Source organism: Hemitrygon akajei, chromosome 5, assembly GCF_048418815.1.
Source record: "Hemitrygon akajei chromosome 5, sHemAka1.3, whole genome shotgun sequence".
Classification (NCBI taxonomy): Eukaryota; Metazoa; Chordata; class Chondrichthyes; order Myliobatiformes; family Dasyatidae; genus Hemitrygon; species Hemitrygon akajei.
This window is the reverse complement of record NC_133128.1, coordinates 149,505,145-149,527,287: the sequence shown is the minus strand read 5'-3', so window position 1 is coordinate 149,527,287 and position 22,143 is coordinate 149,505,145. Positions and strand designations below refer to the sequence as shown.

Here is a 22,143-nt window from a genome sequence, read left to right as displayed (position 1 = left end):
TGTTTGCTAAGGCTACTGGGGAGAGTTTAAACCCAGAATTGCTGGGGTTGGGAACCAAACTGAAGAGACAAAGGAAGGGGTGGTTGGCTCACAAATAAAGAAAGCTTGTAGGCAGTGTGAGAGGGAAGATAGGCAGGTGATAGAGAAGGGATGTGCTCAGACTGATGGTTTGAGATGTTAATGCAAGGAGTATCATAAACAAAGTGGATGAGCTTAGAGCATGGAACAGTACTTGGAGCTATAATGTTGTGGCCATTACAGAGACTTGGATGGCTCAGGGACAGGAATGGTTAATTCAAGTGCCGGGTTTTAGATGTTTCAGAAAGGACAAGAAGGAAGGCAAAAGAGGTGGGGGCATGGCACTGTTGATCAGAGATAGTGTCACTGCTGCAGAAAAGGTGGGCGTCATGGAGGGATTGTCTATGGAGTCTCTGTGGGTGGAAGTTAGAAATAGGAAGGGGTCAATATTTTTTGAAGATGTGACTAAACACATTGATGAAGGTACAGCAGTAGATATAGTGTATATGGATTTCAGCAAGGCATTTGACAAGGTACCCCATGCAAGGCTTATTGAGAAAGTAAGGAGGCATGGGATCCAAGGGGAAATCGCTTTGTGGATCCAGAAATGGCTTGCCCACAGCAGGCAAAGAGTGGTTGTAGATGGGTCATATTCTGCATGGAGGTTGGTGACCAGTGGTGTGCTTCAGGGATCTGTTCTGGGACCTCTTCTCATCGTGAGTTTTATAAATGACCTGGATGAGGAAGTGGAGGGATGGGTTAGTAAATTTGCTGATGACCCAAAGGTTGGGGTGTTGTGGATTGTGTGGAGGGCTGTCAGAGGTCACAGCGGGTCATTGATAGGATGCAAAACTGGGCTGAGAAGTGGCAGATGGAGTTCAACCCAGACAAGAGTGAGGTGGCTCATTTTGGTTGGTCAAGTATGATGGCAGAATATGGTATTAATGGTGAGACTCTTGGCAGTGTGGAGGATCAGAGGGAACTTGGGGTCCGTGTGCATAGGACACTCAAAGCTGCTGTGCAGTTTGACTGTGTGGTTAAGAAGGCATACAGTGTATTGGCCTTCATCAACCATGGGATTGAGTTCAAGAGCTGAGAGGTAATGTTATAGCTGTATAAGACCCGAGTCAGACCCTACTTGCAGTATTGTGCTCATTTCTGGTCACCTCACTACAGGAAGGATGTGGAAACTATAGAAAGGGTGCAGAGAAGATTTACAAGGATGTTACCTGGATTGGGGAGAATAGGTCGAGTGAACTCAGCCTTTTCTCCTTGGAGAGACGAAGGATTGGAGGTGACCTGATAGAGGTGTATAAGATGATGAGAGGCGTTAGAGCGGCATGAGAAAAACAGAGGACTATGTGTAACCCTAAGTAATTTCTAAAGTACCGTAAGTACATGTTCGGCACAGCATTGTGGGCTGAAAGTCCTGTATTGTGCTGTAGGTTTTCTATGTTATTATGTTCTATGCAAGAACCATCACAAACTGCCACAACTCCCAATAACCCTGTGTTTTCAGTCACTGAGGCCAACATGATAGCATCCGTCAGGAGGGTTAACCCATAGAGATCTTCTGGCCCAGATGGGGAACCTGGCCATGTACTAAAAACCTGTGCTGATCAACTGGCTGGGTGTTCACTGAGATATTTAACCGTTCGCTTCAGCAGTCTGCAATGCGCATCTACTTCAAGCAGGATTCAATTATGCAGTTGTCTAAGAAGGACATGGTAACCTGCCTCAATGACCATCATCCAGTAGCACCTACATCGAGAATGATAAAGTGTTTTGAGTGATTGATTATGAAACATTCTTGTTACTGCCTGAGATGTGATTTGGATCTGCTGTAATTTGTCTTTCGGAATAACAGTTCCACAACACATTCCAGTCCATTGGCTTTTTACTCACTGTTGGAACATCTAGACAGCAAAGATGCATATATCAGGATGCTCTGCATTGACTACAGCTGAGCATTCAATACTATCCTCCCCTCAAAATAATTCAATAAGTTTCAAGACCTTGGCCTCAATACCTCCTTGAGTTATTGGATACTCAGGTTGCCCTCAGTCAGTTGGTTTGGTGTTCTATGTGCTCTATTGCACCTTTCTTTATCTTTAATGTTCTGCACTTATCTAGTCCAAAGTACATTTTTACATCTTTCAAAGATTGTTCTACTATCTGAATTAATTGCTTTAGCTTTACTGATGAAGGAGTGTATGATTTCAAATTGCCCATGTATAGAATGTGTGTCATGGTGCAACTAATTTGGTTGTTTCAGATTTGATGTCCTATTTTCATCCATTTCACTAAATTAGAGAGTGGGTTTAAAGCTAGGCAAAACCATAGTTGGCTTATAGAGTTGCCCTGGAAAATACCTCATTTTATTTTGATAATGGTGGTTCTTTTTCAGTTGTTAATAGATAGGGTGATTATAATACATCAATGCTTCATCAGATGTTGGAAAAATTTCACAAGTATTGGGTGTAGTTTACATATTTTAAGAACTTCTATTAACTATCAGTGTGGGACAGAATCAAATGCTCTTTGTTATCGCAACATCTGTGTTTCTCTTGTTTTGATTTAGAATTACAGAATATACCATCAGTTGTTCTTTACATCCTTTTGAATCATTACAGTATCCTTCCTGCTCTTCAGTAAGTATATAGTGGTTATCTAAGTGAGTGGTAATTACTTGTGGGATGCATATGATTTTGTACATCATTTGTAACCAAGCAATAGAACAATATGTTGATGGCTCGTTTGTGTTTTCTTCTTTAGCTAAGACACAAGTTGTAACTTCTGTCAAAATTTCAGGCATTTTTTTCAGGATTATTAAGAAAATTCTTGACATCTGTTAATAGGCATAAATAAAGGCAAGTACATTTTTTATTCCAATAATTATGAATATTATCACTGTTGGTACTTTTCAGTTGTGATTAATTTTTATAGCTTCTTTTAACATACCCAATGTAACTTTAAGTGTTCCTATGTCTTCAATTGAGTGAGTGTGGCTTGGAGGCAACTTCAAGCTGGAGGTGCTTCCATGCTGTTGCTGCCCTTGACATTTTCGCTGGTTAGCATGAGGGTTTGAAATGTTCTCTCCAAGGAGAATTAGGGTAATGAAGGTATATAGCACAGTAACAGGCCCTTCAGCCAAACTCAACCATGTTGTCCAATTTGCTCACCAGTGCAGGTTTCACTTTCATGCATTGGTGCATATTTGCAATCCATGTACCTGTCTAAATGTCTGTGAAACTTTGAAATTGTACCAACCTTTACAAATTCCTCTGGGAGCTTGTTCCATATACCCACTACACTCTGTGTGAAAAGCTAGCTCCTCATGTCCCTCTGTTCCCTTTCATCCTGAGTCACCTCAAATTCCATCCTTCACAATGCAGACCCACACAGAATCATTGATATGTTCAAACCCTCCAGCAGATTTCTGTCCATGTCATCTTGTTGGTTACTCTAGTTTCAAATTTGGTAAAATTCATCATGTTTTGTAAAAGTAAAAATTAAAATTTGTAGAATTTTTTGTAAATCTCCTGCTCAAGATGGTACCAGCAAATAATTCCTCAGGTGACATCTTCCAAATTACCAACTTCTTCAATTATTTCACTTTCTCAACTTCTTCTGCTTGCTCTTTTTGTCTTTTTTTGTGTTACAGAAATTGCCTGTGACATGCAGTTTGGAATTCAGTCGAATCATCTGGTGCTCTGCTGCATCTGGAGAGGACTGAAAGCATGAGCTGCCTGGTCAAGAAGACCAGAGACAGGATCCAAAAGAGGACCAAGAGCACATGAAGCTCCAAGCAATAGACCAAGGATAGGGCATATTTATCAGTGACTCCATTTTGAACCATGAGGAAGTTTGAGGCATCAAGGTGAATGCAGAGGAGGTCACTGAATGCTCTCCATAGAGGCCACAGAGCAAATGTTGGTCATTAGCTGGGTCAGGGAGCATTTGGACCCAGCATTGCTGTCACTATTCACAGAAGGACTGATTTTGTGCAGCCACTCTCTTCAAATGCTGAAGGCAAGTTTTTCTCAATATTCTGAAATTTATATGATTATTGGATTGTATGTTATATTGGTCTCCTTCAGTTTTCAGTGTTTTCTTTCTTGTTTCTGATTGGCAGACAGTCAATATTTTAATTTTTCTGAGAGGAAGCTGTTGGAATTTGGGGTCTGATGTTCTTGTTGGTGTTTTTCTGTGTGGGTGATCTTCTATCTTTCTCTGTATCAGAGTGGTTGAGGGATTTGATGTTATGGTCACTGATTTTTTTGCAAGGGAGAGGGTTGGGGATTTGATTTGATTTTATTGTCACTGCTTTTTTCTGTGAGGAAAGGTGTTAGTGGTTTGATGCTATTGTCACAGTTTTTATGTGCAAGGTGGGCTTTCTGTTAGTTTCCGTGCAAGGGAGGGGGTGGGGGTTTGTTACTTTTTGTTTTTCCTCAGTGGGGGGAGTTAATGTATTTTCCTTCTACATGACCCCTGATTCTTCTGTATTTTCTATCTGTCTGGGAAAGACAAATATCAGAGTTGTATTGTGCATGTATACTTTGAAAACAAAATGAACTTTTGAACATTTGGAAAGCATTGCTTTCTGTGCTCTTTCAATCCATGTCTCTAATTCTGGTGTTTCATTTCTTGTGAAGTCATCTCACAAAACCATCAGAATAATAAAACTCATAAAGATAGATATTTATACTCATTAAATACACTAGAAATAAATTCAGAAATGGAGCTCAATGCCTCACAATGAACACAATAACACAAGAGGCAGAGAACAACTTTCCATTAATTTTGTATTTTTAGCCTCCTATGAATTATCATAATGTTATCTGTTAACTGGAACCAACTGTGGTAAGACAAATTAATGTGGTCCTCAGATTATGATTCTGTCAGATTATGTCCCTGATTCTGTCCAGTGGAATCAGAGTAAATGGAATCAGATGAGCTGATAGTGCCATCAAATGTATTTTATTGCCTCCATAAATATTTCAACAAGATAAAATTAGATTTTCAAGAGCAACCTTTAGAAGTCCCTCATGCGCCTGAAGGACCCGATCATTGAGTTGTAGCCGCCCCAGTCACTGTATCTCCTGTATTCCCCGGGTCTCAGGAAGTACTGTCGGCCTCTGTAGTTGGGATGTTCATAGAAGATCCAGTAACCATCCATCACCTGACAGGAGTGGATGTCACGGTAACAGAAACGATCGTAGACAGAGGGACAATCGTCCATGAATTCCATCATCTGTCCTCCGAATTCAGGCCTCTCGTAAATCCTCATCCTGTAGTTTCCACCTCGGTACTGAAATAGGAAACACAGAGCTTTAGTCATGATGTTTTACAGAGTATTCACCTGCTATACACGTTATCTCAAAACTCATTCACAGACTGGTGACTAACTTCAATGGGAAATAAAGTCAGATGTAATTTGATCATTCCATTAATTATCTGTCTCAGATATCCCTTTGACCAGCTTTGCTGCTGGTTCCAATGGAAGTTAAAGAAAAAGACAGGAAAAATAAATAGGAGGAATTCTGCATTTAGAGCAAAGAACATAAAGCATCGGAAAAGGTCCTTGGGCCCACACTGTTGTGCCCAAACAATTAAATTCGTAGATTTAAATTTAGTTGGCTATTTGAGTTAAATGGTCAACTAAACTAATCCCTTCTGCCTAAACAATGTCCATATCCTTCTATCTCCCTTACATTCATGTTCCTATGTAGCCATCTCTTAAAAGTCCCTGATGTACCTGCCTCTAATAACATCCTACTGCCACCCACCTCGCTCTATGGAAAAAATTCTACCTCACATCTCCTTTGAACACACACCCTCTCAACTAAAATGTATGAGATATTATTGGTACGAGATATTTAAACCCTGGGGAAAAGATACTGTCTGTCTTCTACATCTATGCCTCCCATAATCTTATAAACCTCTATCAGATCTCCCCTTGACCTCCGCTGCTCCAGAGAAAAATAATTCAAGTTGTTCTGCCTCTCAGTACAGCACATGCCCTCTAAGCCAGGCAGCAGCCTGAAAAGCCTCCTTTGCACCCTCTCCAAACATTCAACATCATTCCTATAATGGTGTGAGCAAAATTACATGTAATATTCCAGAGAGCTAGAAAAGAGATAAAGATGTTGATCAAGGTTCCAACTATCCCATCTCTTGCCTCTCTCAATAACCAGGGATATTGTCCATCAGGCCTTGGAACATATCCACCTTAATGCTCCTTAAGAAACTCACCACTACCTCCTCCTTCACCTCGAAATACCCTTGCAATTTAAGACATTCAGGCATTTTTGTAACAGTTAGGCACTAGCAAGACAAATTCTCCATTTTCAGAGCCAAGCTAAAAAAAAATCAAACTCCCTGAAAATGTGAAACTTACATATGGGTAACTGCGACAGGACTTGACACAGTCATCGAATCCCATCCAGCGCTGGTAGTCAGGATACTCTCCCCTGCTCAGGACATACTGGTATCCCATGTAGTTGGGTTTCTCGTACAACACCTACCAGTCACTCTCAACACGGATGGAGTTACAGCGGCTGAAGTAAGGGGAGAGGTCGGCACAGTCGGAGCTGCACTCATAGTGCCGACCCTGGAAGTTCCCGTCCTCGTAGAAGATGATCTGTGGGAAGAAACATATCTGTGTTAATAGTTGCTCAGGTGTTCATGGAGAATTCTCATTTAGTTCATTTACTGAGTAGTCCTTGCCTTTCCCATTTTGAACACAGTGAGTCTGGTAACCAACTGAATGTTTCACTGCCGAACACAAGCTGGTATTTATATGCAGCGTAGAAAGGCCTCACTAGGCAGTTTCTTGTTGTTCTGCTGACACAACATTAAACATCAGCAAAATGCAGCAAAACCCCTTATTCTCATTCATTGGAGAAAAGCAGAAAGACTTTTGTTGTATTATGGATTCTTACAGTTGTGCTTTGTTTTCATTTTAATTGTTGTTTAAAAGAAGTAGTTCAGGAACATCCACAGCTACATATCACCCATGTCCATTCACCTTGGTCAAAATGGCATTTTGGTTCCCTTTCCCAAAATGCCTAAGTTGAGGACTTACTAAACTGAGAAACATCTTTTGGGAATCCATCTCTACAACTTCTTCCACACAGCACTCCTCTTCAGTCAAAGGAGTCAATCATGATTTGCTTTCAATAATCTCTGTTTTCTCTCCCTTCATAACCCATTTGATCATCCAAGGGAGAGTTAATATTGCCTTTTGCTCTGGCTCCCTTGCAGTTTCCCTACCTTCAGAATTCATTATATTTGCTCCACTTGTCTTGTTGAACAAGTTGCAAAGTCAAAGTTTTCCACTCTCCTGTCATTGAAGAACTGCACAGATACAACCAGCATGTCAATTACCTCCACATTCCGAATCTCCTCACCATTCTTGTGATATTTCTTTGCCTTTAATTCCTTTTTCTGATTTGAGAAAAGCCAATCAATCAATAATTGCTTCTGATAGGCTTGTGGTTTATCATTACAGTCATCGATGAGTGTGTCCTCACAAAACAATTGAGAATCTTCCCCAACCAGGAGCCCTGGATGAACCATGAGATCCACAGTCTGCTGAGGAACAGATCAGAAGCATTCAACTCTGGTGACCAAGAAAGTTACAAGAGGTCCAGGTGCAATCTCTGGAAAACCATCTCACGAGTGAACTGGCAATTCGATGCTCAACCTGAATCAATGAAGGATGCTCAACAAAGATGGCAGAGCTTGAATACTATCACAAAGTGAAATCAGGGAACAGAGCTTCACTTCCAGATGAGCTCAATGTCTTCAATACTCACTTTTACCATCAAAATATGAAAGAACCATCATGAATTCCCTCAGCTCCTAATGACCCTATGATTTCAGTCTCTGAGGTCAACATGAGAGAATCCCTCAAGAGGACAAACCCACAGATGGGGCACCTGGTCAGATGAAATGGCTGGGTGTTCACTGAGATATTTAACCACTCTCTTCAGCAGTCTGCGATGCCCATTTACTTCAAGCAGGATTCAATTATGCAGTTGTCTAAGAAGGACATGGTAACCTGCCTCAATGACCATCATCCAGTAGCACCTACATCGAGAATGATAAAGTGTTTTGAGTGATTGATTATGAAACATTCTTGTTACTGCCTGAGATGTGATTTGGATCTGCTGTAATTTGTCTATCAGAATAACAGTTCCACAGCAGATTCCAGTCCATTGGCTTTTTACTCAACCCTGGAACATCTGGCCAGCAAAGATACATACAACAGGATGCTCTTCATTGACTACAGCTCATCATTCAAAACTATCACCCCTCAAAACTAATCAATAAGCTTCAAGATCTTGGCCTCAATACCTCCTTGAGTCATTGGATACTCAGGTTGCCCTCAGTCAGTTGGTTTGGTGTTCTATGTGCTCTATTGCACCTTTCTTTATCTTTAATGTTCTGCACTTATCTAGTCCAAAGTACATTTTTACATCTTTCCAAAATTGTTCTACTATTTTAATTAATTGTTTTAGCTTTACTGATGAAGGAGTGTATAATTTCAAATTGCCCATGTATAGAATGTGTGTCAAGGTGCAATTAACTTGGTTGTTTCAGACTTTATGTCTTAATTTCATACATTTCAGTAAATTAGAGAGTGGGTTTAAAGCTAGACAAAACCATCGTAGGCTTACAGAGTTGCCCTGAAAAATACCTCACTTATTTTGATAATGGTGGTTCTTTTTTGGTTGTTAGTAGATAGGGTATGTGTGTTGCCCTTAAGGCATTTGTTTAGCTTTATTACATTTTCACTTTAGTAATTCGTTTGTAATTATTTTCTAGTTAAAGTTGAGGTTGTTGAAAGTAAATTTGTTGTCTGTGATGTATCGCAGCATGCAATGACGTCACACCCGGTTTTGCCGCGTCTTGTGGGAAAATACCGGTTTGTAGAAATGGGGAGGCGGGGGCTTGTGTGTGCAGGATCAGCGCAAGAAAAGTTTTCATTCTACGCACAAAGAAACATCATAGAAGCAATGCCGTAAGTTTATAAGATAATCGATATGTTGAAATAAAAATGTTAACGCTGATTCTGTTAAAAGTAATGATGGTTGATAAAGTTTATGTTCTTTGTTATTGAAAGCGTTGCTGGATAGTTTGTGTGAAGTGTATTTAAAGCCAGTTGATGGCGTAGGTAGATTCTTACTGTATGTTGAACTTTAATGTAATATATTTTGTTGTAGTTTTACTTTTACAAGTATTTATGATGTAAATGCGATGCCAAGAAGGAAACAAACACTGTATATATTTTGTATTGCTTTATCAACAGTTTTTACCACACGTTAATGTGGAAGAGTGAACAGTAAACGGTTAATCTTACTGCGATCGTGCCCTCATTGACTACGGTTTAAATTCAGTGTTTAGTTCAGAGTTCTTACACCTGTACGAGAACACTACAGGGTGATTATAGTATTTCAATGCTTCATCAGGTGTTGAAGAAATTTCACAAGTATTTGATGTAGTTTACATATTTTAAGAACTTCTATTAACTATCAGTGTGGGACAGAATGAAATGCTCTTTGGTATAGCAAAATCAAAAATGCCCGTGTTTCTCTCGCTTTGATTTAGAATCCTTTTGAATTCTTATAGCATCCTCTCTGCTCTTCAGTAAGTATACAGTGGTTACCAAAGTGAGTGGTGATTAGATGTGGGATGCATACAATTTTGTAAATCATTAGTAGCCAAGCAATAGGACAATATTTTGATGGTTTATTTGTGTTTTCTCCTTTAGGTAAGACATAAGTTGTAACTTCTGTCAAACTTTCAGGCATTTTTTCAGGATTGTTAAGAAACTTGTTGACATGTATTAATAGGAATGAATAAAAGGCAAGTAATTTTTTTATACTAATAATTATGAATATTATCACTGTTGGTACTTTTCCAGTTGTGGCTAATTTTTATAACTTCTTTTAGCATATCCAATGTAAATCCAATGTAAGTGTTCCCATGTCTTCAATTGAGTGAGTGTGGCTTGGAGGCAACTTCCAAATATGAAAGAACCATCATGAAATCCCTCAACTCCTGTTGACCCTGTGATTTCAGTCTCTGAGGTCAACATGAGAGAATCCCCCAGGAGGATAAACCCACAGAAACCATTAGGCCCAGATGGGGCTTCTGGCCAGATGAACTGGCTGGAGTGTTCACTGAGATATTTAACCGCTCGCTTCTGCAGTCTGAGGTATCCATCTGCTTCAAGCAGGCTTTAATTATACTGGTGTTTAAGAAGAACGTGGTAATCTGCCTCAATGACCATCATCCAGAAACACTTACATCTGCAGCAGTGATGTGCTTTGAGAATTTAATTATGAAACATTTCAATTGCTGCCAGAGAAGTGACTTGGACCCACTCCAATTTGCCTATTGGCACAACAGGTCTCAACAGATTGCAATTTTTGGTACTGTTATGAATGTACCACAGCTCTGAGGGGCCAAAGGGTGCAGGACCAGCCCCCTCCTTCCGGAGAATTGCAAGATCGCTATTAATTCGGGTCTTGGACCCAGGAAATGAGAGAGACAATGCAACGGATTTGACCATTGTTCTTAGAGGCACCTGTGTGAATTGCAACTCTATAGTACGTGCCAGCTATCAGGGACATGGACACCCTCGGGCAATGTGGGGTGGGGATGGCCTCACCCTACCTTGATTGACATTTTCAAATCTGCCAGTCATGATAAAAAGGAGACTGCAGGAGGCAGTATCCCAGCGACGCACCAGACGGAGACACCATCGCTCATCGCTCCCATAAGGACAGGAAGCTGTTCGGGAGCCACGTGTGATTCAGTTCCCCTAGCTAGGGAATTGAGTGGCTGATAACCCCGAAAAGGATTCCGAACTGACAACGGGGAACTCCCGTTCCCGATTCAACGATTTGAGTCCAACAGGCTGGCAAGTTTATTTTCTCTCTCCAACACGTGAGCCCCAGCAGTCTCCGAAAGGCTAAAAGCCTGCATGAACTTCAGAGACTTTGATATTTCCATCGGACAATAGTTTTACCCCTAGACAAACGATAGAGCTACTTCGTATTGTTGATTATTACTATACCCGTGCTTTAGATTGAGTATTGACGACGTATATTATCTGAATGTTTGTATTAACCTTATTTTTGTGCCCCTTTATAAATAAAAATCTTTAAAAGTAGTACCATCAGACTTCAGCGGACCTCTCTATCTTTGCTGGTAAGTGACCCAGTTATGGGGTTCATAACAGTACTTCACTCAACCCTGCAACATCTGGACAGCTAAGATGCATACAGCAGAGTGCTCTTTATTGAGTACAGCTCAGCATTCAATCCCATCATCTCCTCAGAATTAATCAATAAGCTTCATGGCCTTGCCTTCAATATCTCCTTGTGCAATTGGATCTTCGATTTCTTCACTTGTAGACTCCAGTCAGCTTGAATTGGCAACAATTTCTCCTCCACAATTTCCAGCATCACCAGTGCACCACAAAGCTGTGTGCCTAGCCTCCTGCAATACTCGATTGTGAAGATATGGCTTGACATCTAAAACATTGTCAAGTTCCTCTAGATATGTGGTGGAGAATATCTTGACTTGCTGAAAGTGGCTTGGTATGGAAACACTGATATCCTTGAATGTAAAAATACTATGAAAAGTAATGGATGCAGCCCAGTCCATCACAGGCAAAGCTCTTCCCACCAGTGAGCACATATACATGGAGCTTTGTCGTAGGAAAGGAGCATCCATCCTCCAGGACCCCCACCAGCCAAGCTGTGCTCCCTTGTTACTGCTGCTCTCAGGAAGAAGACACAGGTACCTCAGGACTCACACCAGCAGGTTCAGGAACTGTTATTAACTTTCAAGCACCAGTGGGGATAACGTCACTCAACTCCACTTGGTATATCACTGACCAGCTTCCACAACCTATGGACTCTTCATCACATGCTCCCAAAGTATATTGCTTATTTATTAAATATTTTTTCTCAGCTCAAGCTGGTAAAAGCTCAGGCATGGGCATAGCCAAGCACACTCATTTCTCAATTGCTAGGAACTTTGGGACTATTCTAGTGGTTTTTAGTATTGTGGCTTTCGTGGATATTATCATCTATCCCTGACTGTTTAATGCAATTCTGTAGAGGCTTTGGGAAGATACCAACTGAAGATATTATGAATGGGACATATGCTCATGATCCACAGTCTTTCAATTTCCTCTTTCCATTCAGCATGTTTCTGGTGTTTTACATTTATTGATTTCTGCACGTTATATGTGTTTGGAATGGCTATACCCGCCTAGTTAGTTGTTCTAGTTTGTTTATCCTGTATTATTACATCCACACTATTATTCTGGATTGTCCTATCAGTAACAACGAATCAGTCAGAATAAAATCTATTGACTTGTGACTCTAAAACTGGATAAGGCTTGATTTATAGTAAGGTAAGTAAGGTATGGTGTCCTTTATGAGTTTGTATTTTAAAGCAAGATTTTGGTGAATTGTGTTTGCCACTTGGTTATGCCTGTGTGAGTAATCCGATTGAGTTAAAATGCTACAGGATCCTGTAACATGCTGGATTGTTTCTGGTTTCTCTTTGCATTTTCTGCTTTTATTGTCTTGATTTTTTTGGTCCTTTATTATATATTTTTGATAATTGTTTGTGTAATCAGATTGCTCCTTCTATTTCTGGGAAGAGGTTTCCAACAGAGAGTCAAGTATTTTATGCTTTCTCTTTGATAACTGCTCTGCTCAGACCATGGGGATGTCTTCCATGGAGGGCCATGCTCTTCCATTGGTTAACTTCTTCTTCTGTAGTGATATTTTCTTCATTTATCTGGGTTCGACATTCATTTAAGTTTAGTTGTGTGTATTTCTTCTCAAAATTGCATATGCTAACATGCATTGCTGAATCTTGTTTTAATTGATGAAACTATATCCTTAAAAGTTTTATCTGACTTTATTGATAAAGGAGTATATCATTTCAAATTGTCCATGTATAGAATGTGTGTCATGGTGTAATTCGTATGGTTATTTTTTATTTGGTACCCTATTTTCATCCAATTCAGTAAATTAGACAGCAGATTTAAAGCTAGACAAAACTATAGTGGGCTTACAGAGTCACCCTGGAAAATGCCTCACTTTATTTTGATAATGGTGGTTGTATTTTTTTTGTGTTGTTAACAGATGGGGTGATGCCAATGCTTCATCAGATGTCATAGGAATTTAACAAGTATTGGGTGTAGTTTATATATATTAAGAACTCCTATCAACCTTATGTCTGGGACAGAATCAAGTGCTTTTTGGTAGTCAATATAACAGCATGAAAGATTTTTGCTTTTCCTCCAGGCTTGATTTAGAATTACAAAACCTATTATCAGTTGTTCTTTGCTTCCTTTCATACCCTTATGGCATCCTTTCTGCCCTTCTTTAAGTATATAGCAGTTATCTACAGTAAGTGAGTGGAAATTAGATGTGGAATGCATACAATTTTTGTATAGAATTTGTAGACAAGCAATATTTTGATGGGCCATTTGTGATTTCTCCTTTAGATAAGAGATAAGTTTTGACTTCTGTCAAAAACGTGAGCCCTTTTTCAGGACTTTTAAGAAAATTGCTGACATGTATTAATAGGTATGGATGAAGGCGAGTTTATTTTTAATCTCAATAATTATGAATATTATCACTGCCATTATTTTTCAAGTAGTGAAAAATATTTTTATAACATCTTTTAACATATCCATTTTAACTTCAGGTGTTTGCGTATCTTCAATTGTGTGAGTGTGGCTTGGAGGCAACTTCCAGGTGGAGGTGTTTCCATGCTGTTGCTGCCCTTGTCCTTGTTGCTGATGGAATTTGAGAGTTTGGAAGGTTCTCTCGAAGCAGTATTAGGGTCATGGATTTATACTCCACAGTGACAGGCCCTTCAGCCCAACTCAGGCATGTTGACCAATTTGCTCATCTATGCAGGTCCTACTTGCCTGCACTGGTGCATATTTGCAATCCATGTACCTGTTTAAATGTCATCTAAACATTGAAATTTTCCCAACTATTACAAATTCCTCTGGTAGTCTGGTCCATATACCCACCATGCTCTGTGTGAAAAATGTGCTCCTCAGTACCCCTCTTTCCCCTCACATCCTAAATCTATGTCCTTTAATCTTAGACTCCTCTACCCTGTGAAAATTACTGTGAACCTCCAACTTATACATACTTCTCATGACTTTAAAAACCTTCCTAACACTATCCATCAGTTTCCTTCCTTCTGGGGAAATCTTAATTCTTAAGGAGTTTACATCTGAGATTATTATTTCAGGCAGTTCTGGGAGATGACACATAGACTACAGTTATTTTGCTACGACCTTACTGAGTTGTTGATTTGCCTATTTCAGTGAGTAGAAATTTTTCAGCACCTCAACTTTAAGTAAATGCCCTATTATCTTATTGCTATGACAACTAGTCCGAGGCCCCTAACCTTGGAAACATCTCGATATCAACCCTATCATGTGGTTTAGGATGTGATTTGTTTCAGTAAGGTCATCCTTCACTCTACTCTAAAGAGTACAGAAATGTGACTTAAATCTGGTAAGATTCTTCTGTCCTTACTTTAGCATCCCACAACAAGCCATTAGGAAATCTTCCCAAAGTAATGGTAGTTGCTGCTCTTTGCCAAAGCAAAAGCCTTGCTCTAGTATCTAATGTATCCACTTTCAGAATTAAATCCCTTCACAGCAATATGCTTTGATTTAATTCTAAGTTTACTGAAAACCACCTAAAATATGTGGATTTGATGAGCTTCAATTTAAACTCAAATTGTGCTTCTGTGTTAAACTATGATACACGTTCTGTATCTCTTTCATACTGTTAAGTATTAAGTGGTAAGAAGTTATTGATACACTAACAGAGTCTACTCCTGTCCTCTTCTGAGCCAATTCTGCATCTCCTGATATTTCAAAAGAGTTTCCACTTCTCCTTTTAATATCCCAATGATCTGCCTCTACAACAATCTGGGATAGACAATTCCAGAGGATCATCATCTTCTCCAAGACTTACGTTTCAGTCTTATTACATTCTTTAGGAACAGTGTTGACTGAGGTTTCAATAATTCAAGCTCATTTCCTTCTTTTTGTTAACTTTCTTCAGAAGATTCTGCAGCTTCAAATCATTCCATATCAAATTCGATTCAAATTCCATCTTTCACAATGCGGACCCACACAGAATCGTAGGTATGTTCACTCTATCCAGCAGATTTCTGTCAATGTCTTGTTGATTATACCAGTCTCACTTTGGTCATATTTTGTAAAAGTATAAAGAAAAATTTGCGAAATGTTTTGTAAATATTCTGGTCAAGATGGCGCCAACGAACAGTTCCTCAGGCAACATCATCAAATAGCCAATCGTGTCAATTATTTCACTTTCTCATCATCTTCTGCTTGTTGTCTTTGTCTTGACTGTGTTACGGAACTGCTAGAGTCTGTGACTGTGGAGTTTGGAATTGGATCGAATGAGGTAGCTCTGTCCTGTGTCCGGAGAGGGCCGAGAGCATGAGCTGCCGCATCCAGGTCAGAGACAAGGTCCCAAAGAGGACTGAGAGCACAAGCAGCCTTGTGCAAAAGACCAAAGCATGGTCAAGAAAAACTCTAGTTTGAGGTATTGAGGAGGAGATCAGCGGTCGCTCTCAAGAGAGGCCATGAGGCGACGCCAGTCAGTAGCCAGCTTGGCAGTGTTCAGAACCAACGCTGCAGATGCTCTTCACAGAAGGTCTGAGTTTGTATGGCCACTCTCCTCAAATGCCTAAGGGAAGATGTTTTCAATAGTCTGAGATTTATGTGATTGTTGGACTGTACTTTATGTTGGTCGCCTTCAGTTTTCAGTGTTTTCTTTCTTGCTGCCAATTGGCAGGCAATTGATATGTTACTTTTTGTGCGAAGAGGAGTTGGGCGTTTGTGGACTGAGTTTTTTGTTGGTGGTTTTCTGAGTGAGCAATCTGTTACTGCTCTGTATCTGAGAGAGGGAGTTGGGGGTTTTGATTATATTGTCGCTGATATATTTGAGAGGAAGGGAATTGGGATTTGATGTTACTTTCGTTGATTCTTTTGTGTGGGAGGAGCTTGGGGATTAATGCTATTGTTGCTATTTTTTTGCAAGGGCTGGGAATGGGGGTTAGTTTTCTGTGTGTGGGAGGGTGTTTTTGGGTTTGTGAGTCTTGTTTCTTTTTCTTTTTCATGCTAGGTGGGGATGTCTTTCTTTTCAACTATTCACTTGTTTTTCTGTATTTCATGGCTGTCTGGAGAAGTCAAATATCAGAGTTCTATTCTCCATGCATACTTTAACAATAAATTGAGCCTTTGAACCTATGAAAATTTCTGCTTTCTGTGCTGTTTAACTCCATTTATATTGTTCACGCTTTTATGAAGTCCTTTCACAAAACCATCAGAATCATGGAACTCATAAAGATAGATATTTGTACTCATTAAATACACTGGAAATAAATTCAGAAATGGAGCTCAAGGCCTCACAATGAATGCAATAACACAAGAGGCAATGAACAACTTTCTATTCAGTTTGTATTTTTCAGCCTCCTATGAATTATCATAATGTTATCTGTTAACTGGAACCAACTGTGGTAAAACAATTTAATGTGGTCCTCCTCAGATTATGATTACTGTCCCGGATTCTGTCCAGTAGAATGAGGGTAAATAAATTAAATGAGCTGATCGTGTCATCAAAGATATTTTGTTAGCTCCATAAATATTTCAACAAGATAAAATCAGATTTTCAAGAACAACATTTAGAAGTCCCTCATGCGCCTGAAGGACCCAATCATTGAGTTGTAGCCACCCCAGTCACTGTATCTCCTGTATTCCCCGGGTCTCAGGAAGTACTGTCGGCCTATGTAGTTAGGATGTTCATAGAAGATCCAGTAACCGTCCATCACCTGACAGGAGTGGATGTCACGGTAACGGAAACGATCGTAGACAGAGGGACAGTTATCCATGAATTCCATCATCTGCCCTCCAAAGTCAGGCCTCTCGTAAATCCTCATCCTGTAGTTTCCACCTCGGTACTGGAATAGGAAACACAGAGTTTCAGAAATGATGTTTAGTGGATTGTTCCCTTATTATTCACTACATCTCAACACTAATTCATAGACTCGACATTGACTTCAATGGAAGTTAAGGTCAAATGCAATTTGATCATTTCACTTATTGTCTGTCTCAATGATGCCTCCAACCAGCATTGCTGCTGGTTCAAATGGGAGTTAAAAGAAAACACAGCAAATAATGTGAAAAACTGCATTTTGACCATAGAATATCGGATATCAGAGCACAGAAACAGGCCCTTTGGCCCACAATGTTCAGCCCAATCAATTAAATTAGTACATTTAAATTTAGTTGGCTCTTTAAATTAAACGGCCAACTAAACTAATCCCTCCTGTCTGATCAATGTCCATGTTCTTCCACCTCCCTTACATTCATGTGCCTATCTGAGAGTCTCTCAAAAGCCCTCGATGAACCTGCCACTGGCAGCACGCCAGTCAACGCCTTCCAGACACCCAACCCTCTCTGTGTAAAAGACTTGCCTCCCAAATCTCCTTTGAACTCTCACACCCTCTCGCCTTAAATGCATGTCCTGTGATAGGAGATATTTTATCCGTGCCTTTCATAAACTTATAAACCTCTATCGGATCTCCCTTCAACCTCAAGGGAAAACAACTCAAGTTTGCCTGACCTCCCAATATAACACATGCCCTCTAAACCAGGCAGCATCCTGATAAGTTTCTGCTGCACCTTCTAAATTTAAAGTCTAAACATTCATGTAATGGGGTGATCAAAATTATATGCAATGCACTGGACAGCAAGAAAAGACATGAAGATGTTGAACAGTGTGCCAGGAATCTCATCTCTTGTCTCTCACAATAAGCTGGGGTATATTCCATCTGAACTTGGGGCTTATCTACCCTAACGCTCAGTGAGAGACCCAACATGACCTCCTGCTTAACCTCGAAACACCCGAGCATATTAATACACTTAGACATATTTAACACCAATTAGGCACTTGCTAGGCAAATTTTCCATTTTCAGAGCCAATCTGCAAAAGATCGAATCGCCTGAGAAAAATATTGCAACTTACATATGGGTAACTGCGACAGGACCTGATTGTGTCATTGAATCCCATCCAGCGCTGGTAGTCAGGATACTCTCCCCTGCTCAGGACATACTGGTATCCCATGTAGTTGGGTCTCTCGTACAACACCCACCAGTCACTCTCAACACGGATGGAGTTACAGCGGCTGAAGTAAGGGGAGAGGTCGGCACAGTCGGAGCTGCACTCATAGTGCCGACCCTGGAAGTTCCTGTCCTCGTAGAAGATGATCTGTGGGAAGAAACATATCTGTGTTAATAGTTGCTCAGGTGTTCATGGAGAATTCTCATTTAGTTCATTTACTGAGTCGCCCTTGCCTTTCCCATTTTGAACACAGTGAGTCTGGTAACCAACTGAATGTTTCACTGCCGAACACAAGTTGGTATTTATATGCAGGGTAGAAAGGCCTCACTAGGCAGTTTCCTGTTGTTCTGCTGACACAACATTAAACATCAGCAAAATGGAACAAAATCCTTTTTTTCATTTATTGTAGAAAAACAACAAAGACATTCTGGATTCTTACAGTTGTGCTTTCTTATCATTTTAATTGTTGTATAAACCAAACAGTTCAGGAACATTCACAGCTACATATCACCCAGGTCCATTCACCTAGGTCAAAGTAGCAGTTTGGTTCTCTTTCTCAAGCTGCCTAAATTTTGAAGGCATATCTTATTAAAATGACAAATAATCTTTTGAAAATCCATCTATACAGCTTCTCTAGCACAACACTGGTCAGCTACCCCTTCAGCCAGATGAGTCAAAAATGATTTCTCTTCAATAATCTCTGCTGCCTCTCCCTCCATAACCCCCTTGATCCTCCAAGTGAGAGTTAATATTGCCTCTCACAGTGGTTCCTTGTAGTTTTCCCACCTCCAGCATTCATTATGTTTGCTCCACTTCTCTTGTTGAACACTTTAAACAGTCAAAGCCTTCCACTTTCCTGTCATTGAAGAACTGTACACATACACTCAGCATTTCAATTACCTCCTCATTCTGGATTTCCTCACTACTCTTGTGATATCCCATACCTTTTAATTCTTTTTTTTATGTGAGAAAGACCAATAATAAGCTTCAGATAAGTTGTTGACTTATAAAAATCATTGTTGACAAGCATTCATTCAGAGTCTTCTTCAACCAGGAGCCCTGGATGAACCATGAGATTGACAATCTGCTGAGGGCCAGATCAGAGGCGTTCAAGTCTGGTGACCAAGAAAGTTACCAGAGATCCAGGCCCAGTCTCCGGAAAGCCATCTCATGAATGAAGTGGCAATTCCGGACTAAACTTGAATCAATAAAGAATGCTCATCAGCCGTGGCAGAGTTTGAACACGATCACTTCTTATAAAGTGAAATCATGCGACAGAGGTGACAACAAGATTTCATTACCAGATGATCTCAGTGTCTTCTATGCTCACTTTGACCATCAAAACATGGAGGAACCATCATGAGTATCTGGCTGAGTAGCTAAGATCAATTGGCTGGAGTATTAACTGAGATCTCTAACCTCTCGCTTCTGCAGTCTGAGGTACCAACCTGCTTCAAGCATGCTTCAGTTATATTAGTATTAAAGAAGAACCTGCTTCAATTACTATAGTCCAGTCGCACTTAATCAGATTTGCAGGAAGATGTTGTTTCCTTCTTGTCGTGACTGCCTGCCGCACAGGCAACTGTGCCTTTAGCTCAGCTGCTGGATTATCAGCAGGAGACCACTGCTCATTGATGTTTCACTCCCTTAGCCCTGGTACATCTCCTGGTGAAAGAGCAGTGGCAGGAATGTCTGCCTGCTACCCCCTGGGCGTAGTTGGTTCCACAATTTCTGTCCTTCCCCCTCAGCCACAGCCAAAAGCTGCCCTTTTCTGCCTCTTCAGCCAACTCCCTGGTGGCTCTCCTGAGCCTCGTTCCAGTCACTGCCATGTCACAGAGTAACCTTGTCACCGATGTGCTGACATCTTACCACCACAGGATAAATGATGGTTCTCCAGCCAGCTTCCTTAATTCATCCTCTTCCACCCATGGGCAGCCTCCACTCCTTCCTCCCATGGGGTGGTTAATTCAGTGAGGAGGACGGACTTGGCATCCGTAGACCACAGTACAACGTCTGGGCGGAGACAGGTTTTGCCTATTTCTGAGGGCAGCTGTAGCTGTTTGCTGAGATCTGCCCTCATGTTCCACTCCTTGCCTGTGCAGAGGAGTCCTGAAGGAGCTCTTGAGTGGATGCATTCAGTACTCCTACCAGCCTCAACAAATAGGATGAATTGTCATCCCACTGGGTCGTCCACAATAATGTAGAGTTTTGAGAGGTTGATGATTAAGCTCAGCAAGAACCTGAACCCACTGCAGTTGGTGTATCACCTCAATAAGTCTACACCCAGCAGCCTTCTCCTTTCCACCCTCCCCCCACCTTCTTTATAGGGCCCCTGCCCCCTCCCTCTTCAGTCCTGTCGTTGACTGCTCGTTTCCACGGATGCTGCCTGGCCTGCTGAGTTCTTCCAGTGTGCTATATGTGCTGTCATCACAACACAGCTATACAGCTCTGAAGCCTGGGTCTTGTACCACAAGCAAATTAGGTTGCTCGAGCACCTTCATCAGCGCTGCCTCCCCTCCATCATGGCTATGAATTGGTAGGACCGTGTCTCCAATAACGAGGTCCTGGAGAAGGCTCAACTTCCAAGCACTGAAGCCACTTTGCTGCTCTGGCAACTTCGCTGGCCAGGCCACATGTCTCGCATGGACAACTCCAGGTTACCAGAAGCAGTACTCTACGCAGAACTCTCTCAGGACAAAAGAGATCACGGTACCCCATGCAAGTGGCACAAAGACCAAATTAAGAAGCGGCTGTTTCACGCAAATATCAAGGTCAGTGAATGGCAGCAGCTGGCTTGTGGCAGACACCGCTGGAGAAGACTGAAAAAAGGCACAGCCAAGAATTTTGAGGAATCCAAAAAAGCGACTGCTGAAGAGAAGAGGATCCTACTACCTGAGTGCCCACATCCCAGCTGTTCCCATGTCCCTACTGTTCCAGAGTCTGCAGATCCAGAATCAGCCTCTCTAGTTACCAACGATCGTGCCATCATTCCTAAGGACTCATCTTCCCTCCTGATCTTCATATGTGAAGAAACAGCCATCATCACCGTTGAGTGTGGAACTTTTTCAATTTCTCATACTGCATCTTGTTCTAGCATTTTACTCACAATAATTTTATATGCTGGCATTATTATGTTCTCAACAACTGTGTTACTCTTCCTTTTCAGTGTACTAAGTTGAGCTACTGAATAACTTACTTCCAGGCTTTTTTTTTACTGACTGAATTTATTAACAAAAGCTTTACTCTGTTTTGAGTTTCCAATAACCGTTTACAATAATCAGTACTTTTATGTGTCGTATGGCTGTGATTTGTATTTCAGTGTCTTTTAAATTTTGCTGGAGCCATTGCTGCATTTGTATGTTGTTTGACACAGACTAGACACAATGGAACAGGACAACCCGGATCACCAGTCCATGCAAAACCCATTGAGAAGCAGCTTTCATTGTAAAGATGGACTTTTTTGTGTCCGTTGTTGCATTAGTGCAGTAAAATGACTAGGAATATTGTAATTCAAATATGTCAGACATGTCTGTAAAACACAGGGGTTAATAAAATATAAAAATGGACAAGTCCACTCAATGCTCGGAAAATAAATTGTCAGCACACCGTCCTGCACTCAATACAATACAACCCTCATTATCAGCCTACCTTCCTCCCCTCCATGCAATACAGCACTCACCAATTATCAGTCTACCTTCCTCCCCTCCATGCAATACAGCACTCACCGATTATCAGTCTACCTTCCTCCCTTCCGTGCAATACAGCACTCACCGATTGTCAGTCTACCTTCCTCCCCTCCGTGCAACACAGCACTCACCGATTGTCAGTCTACCTTCTTCCCCTCCGTGCAATACAGCACTCACCGATTATCAGTCTACCTTCCTCCCCTCCGTGCAATACA

General features: G+C 40.9%; 2 protein-coding genes and 1 pseudogene across 2 annotated transcripts in view; all 3 read right to left on the bottom strand.

Moving 5' to 3' along the window:
• LOC140728313 (gamma-crystallin S-1-like) overlaps positions 1-22,143 on the bottom strand; it is a 120,190-nt gene that overhangs the window by 3,116 nt on the left and 94,931 nt on the right. The window lies entirely within an intron of this gene.
• Positions 4,995-7,599, bottom strand: LOC140727430 (gamma-crystallin S-1-like; annotated as a pseudogene).
• On the bottom strand, positions 16,563-21,282 carry LOC140727428 (gamma-crystallin S-1-like). Its single transcript, XM_073044707.1, has 3 exons — positions 21,214-21,282; positions 18,147-18,389; positions 16,563-17,079 (listed from the first exon to the last, which is right to left on the bottom strand). Exons 1-3 carry the CDS (start codon positions 21,280-21,282, stop codon positions 16,804-16,806), a joined length of 588 nt encoding a protein of 195 aa, XP_072900808.1. The 3' UTR covers positions 16,563-16,803.

Coding starts and splice junctions, on each gene's coding strand:
- LOC140727428 (XM_073044707.1), bottom strand. CDS start 21,282: ATGGCTGTTTCTTCACATATGAAGATCAGGAGGGAAGATGAGTCCTTA. Junction 18,390..21,213: donor GAATGATGGCACGATCGTTG/GTAACTAGAGAG, acceptor TTCTTCCCACAG/ATCATCTTCTACGAGGACAG. Junction 17,080..18,146: donor CCTGTCGCAGTTACCCATAT/GTAAGTTGCAAT, acceptor TTCCTATTCCAG/TACCGAGGTGGAAACTACAG.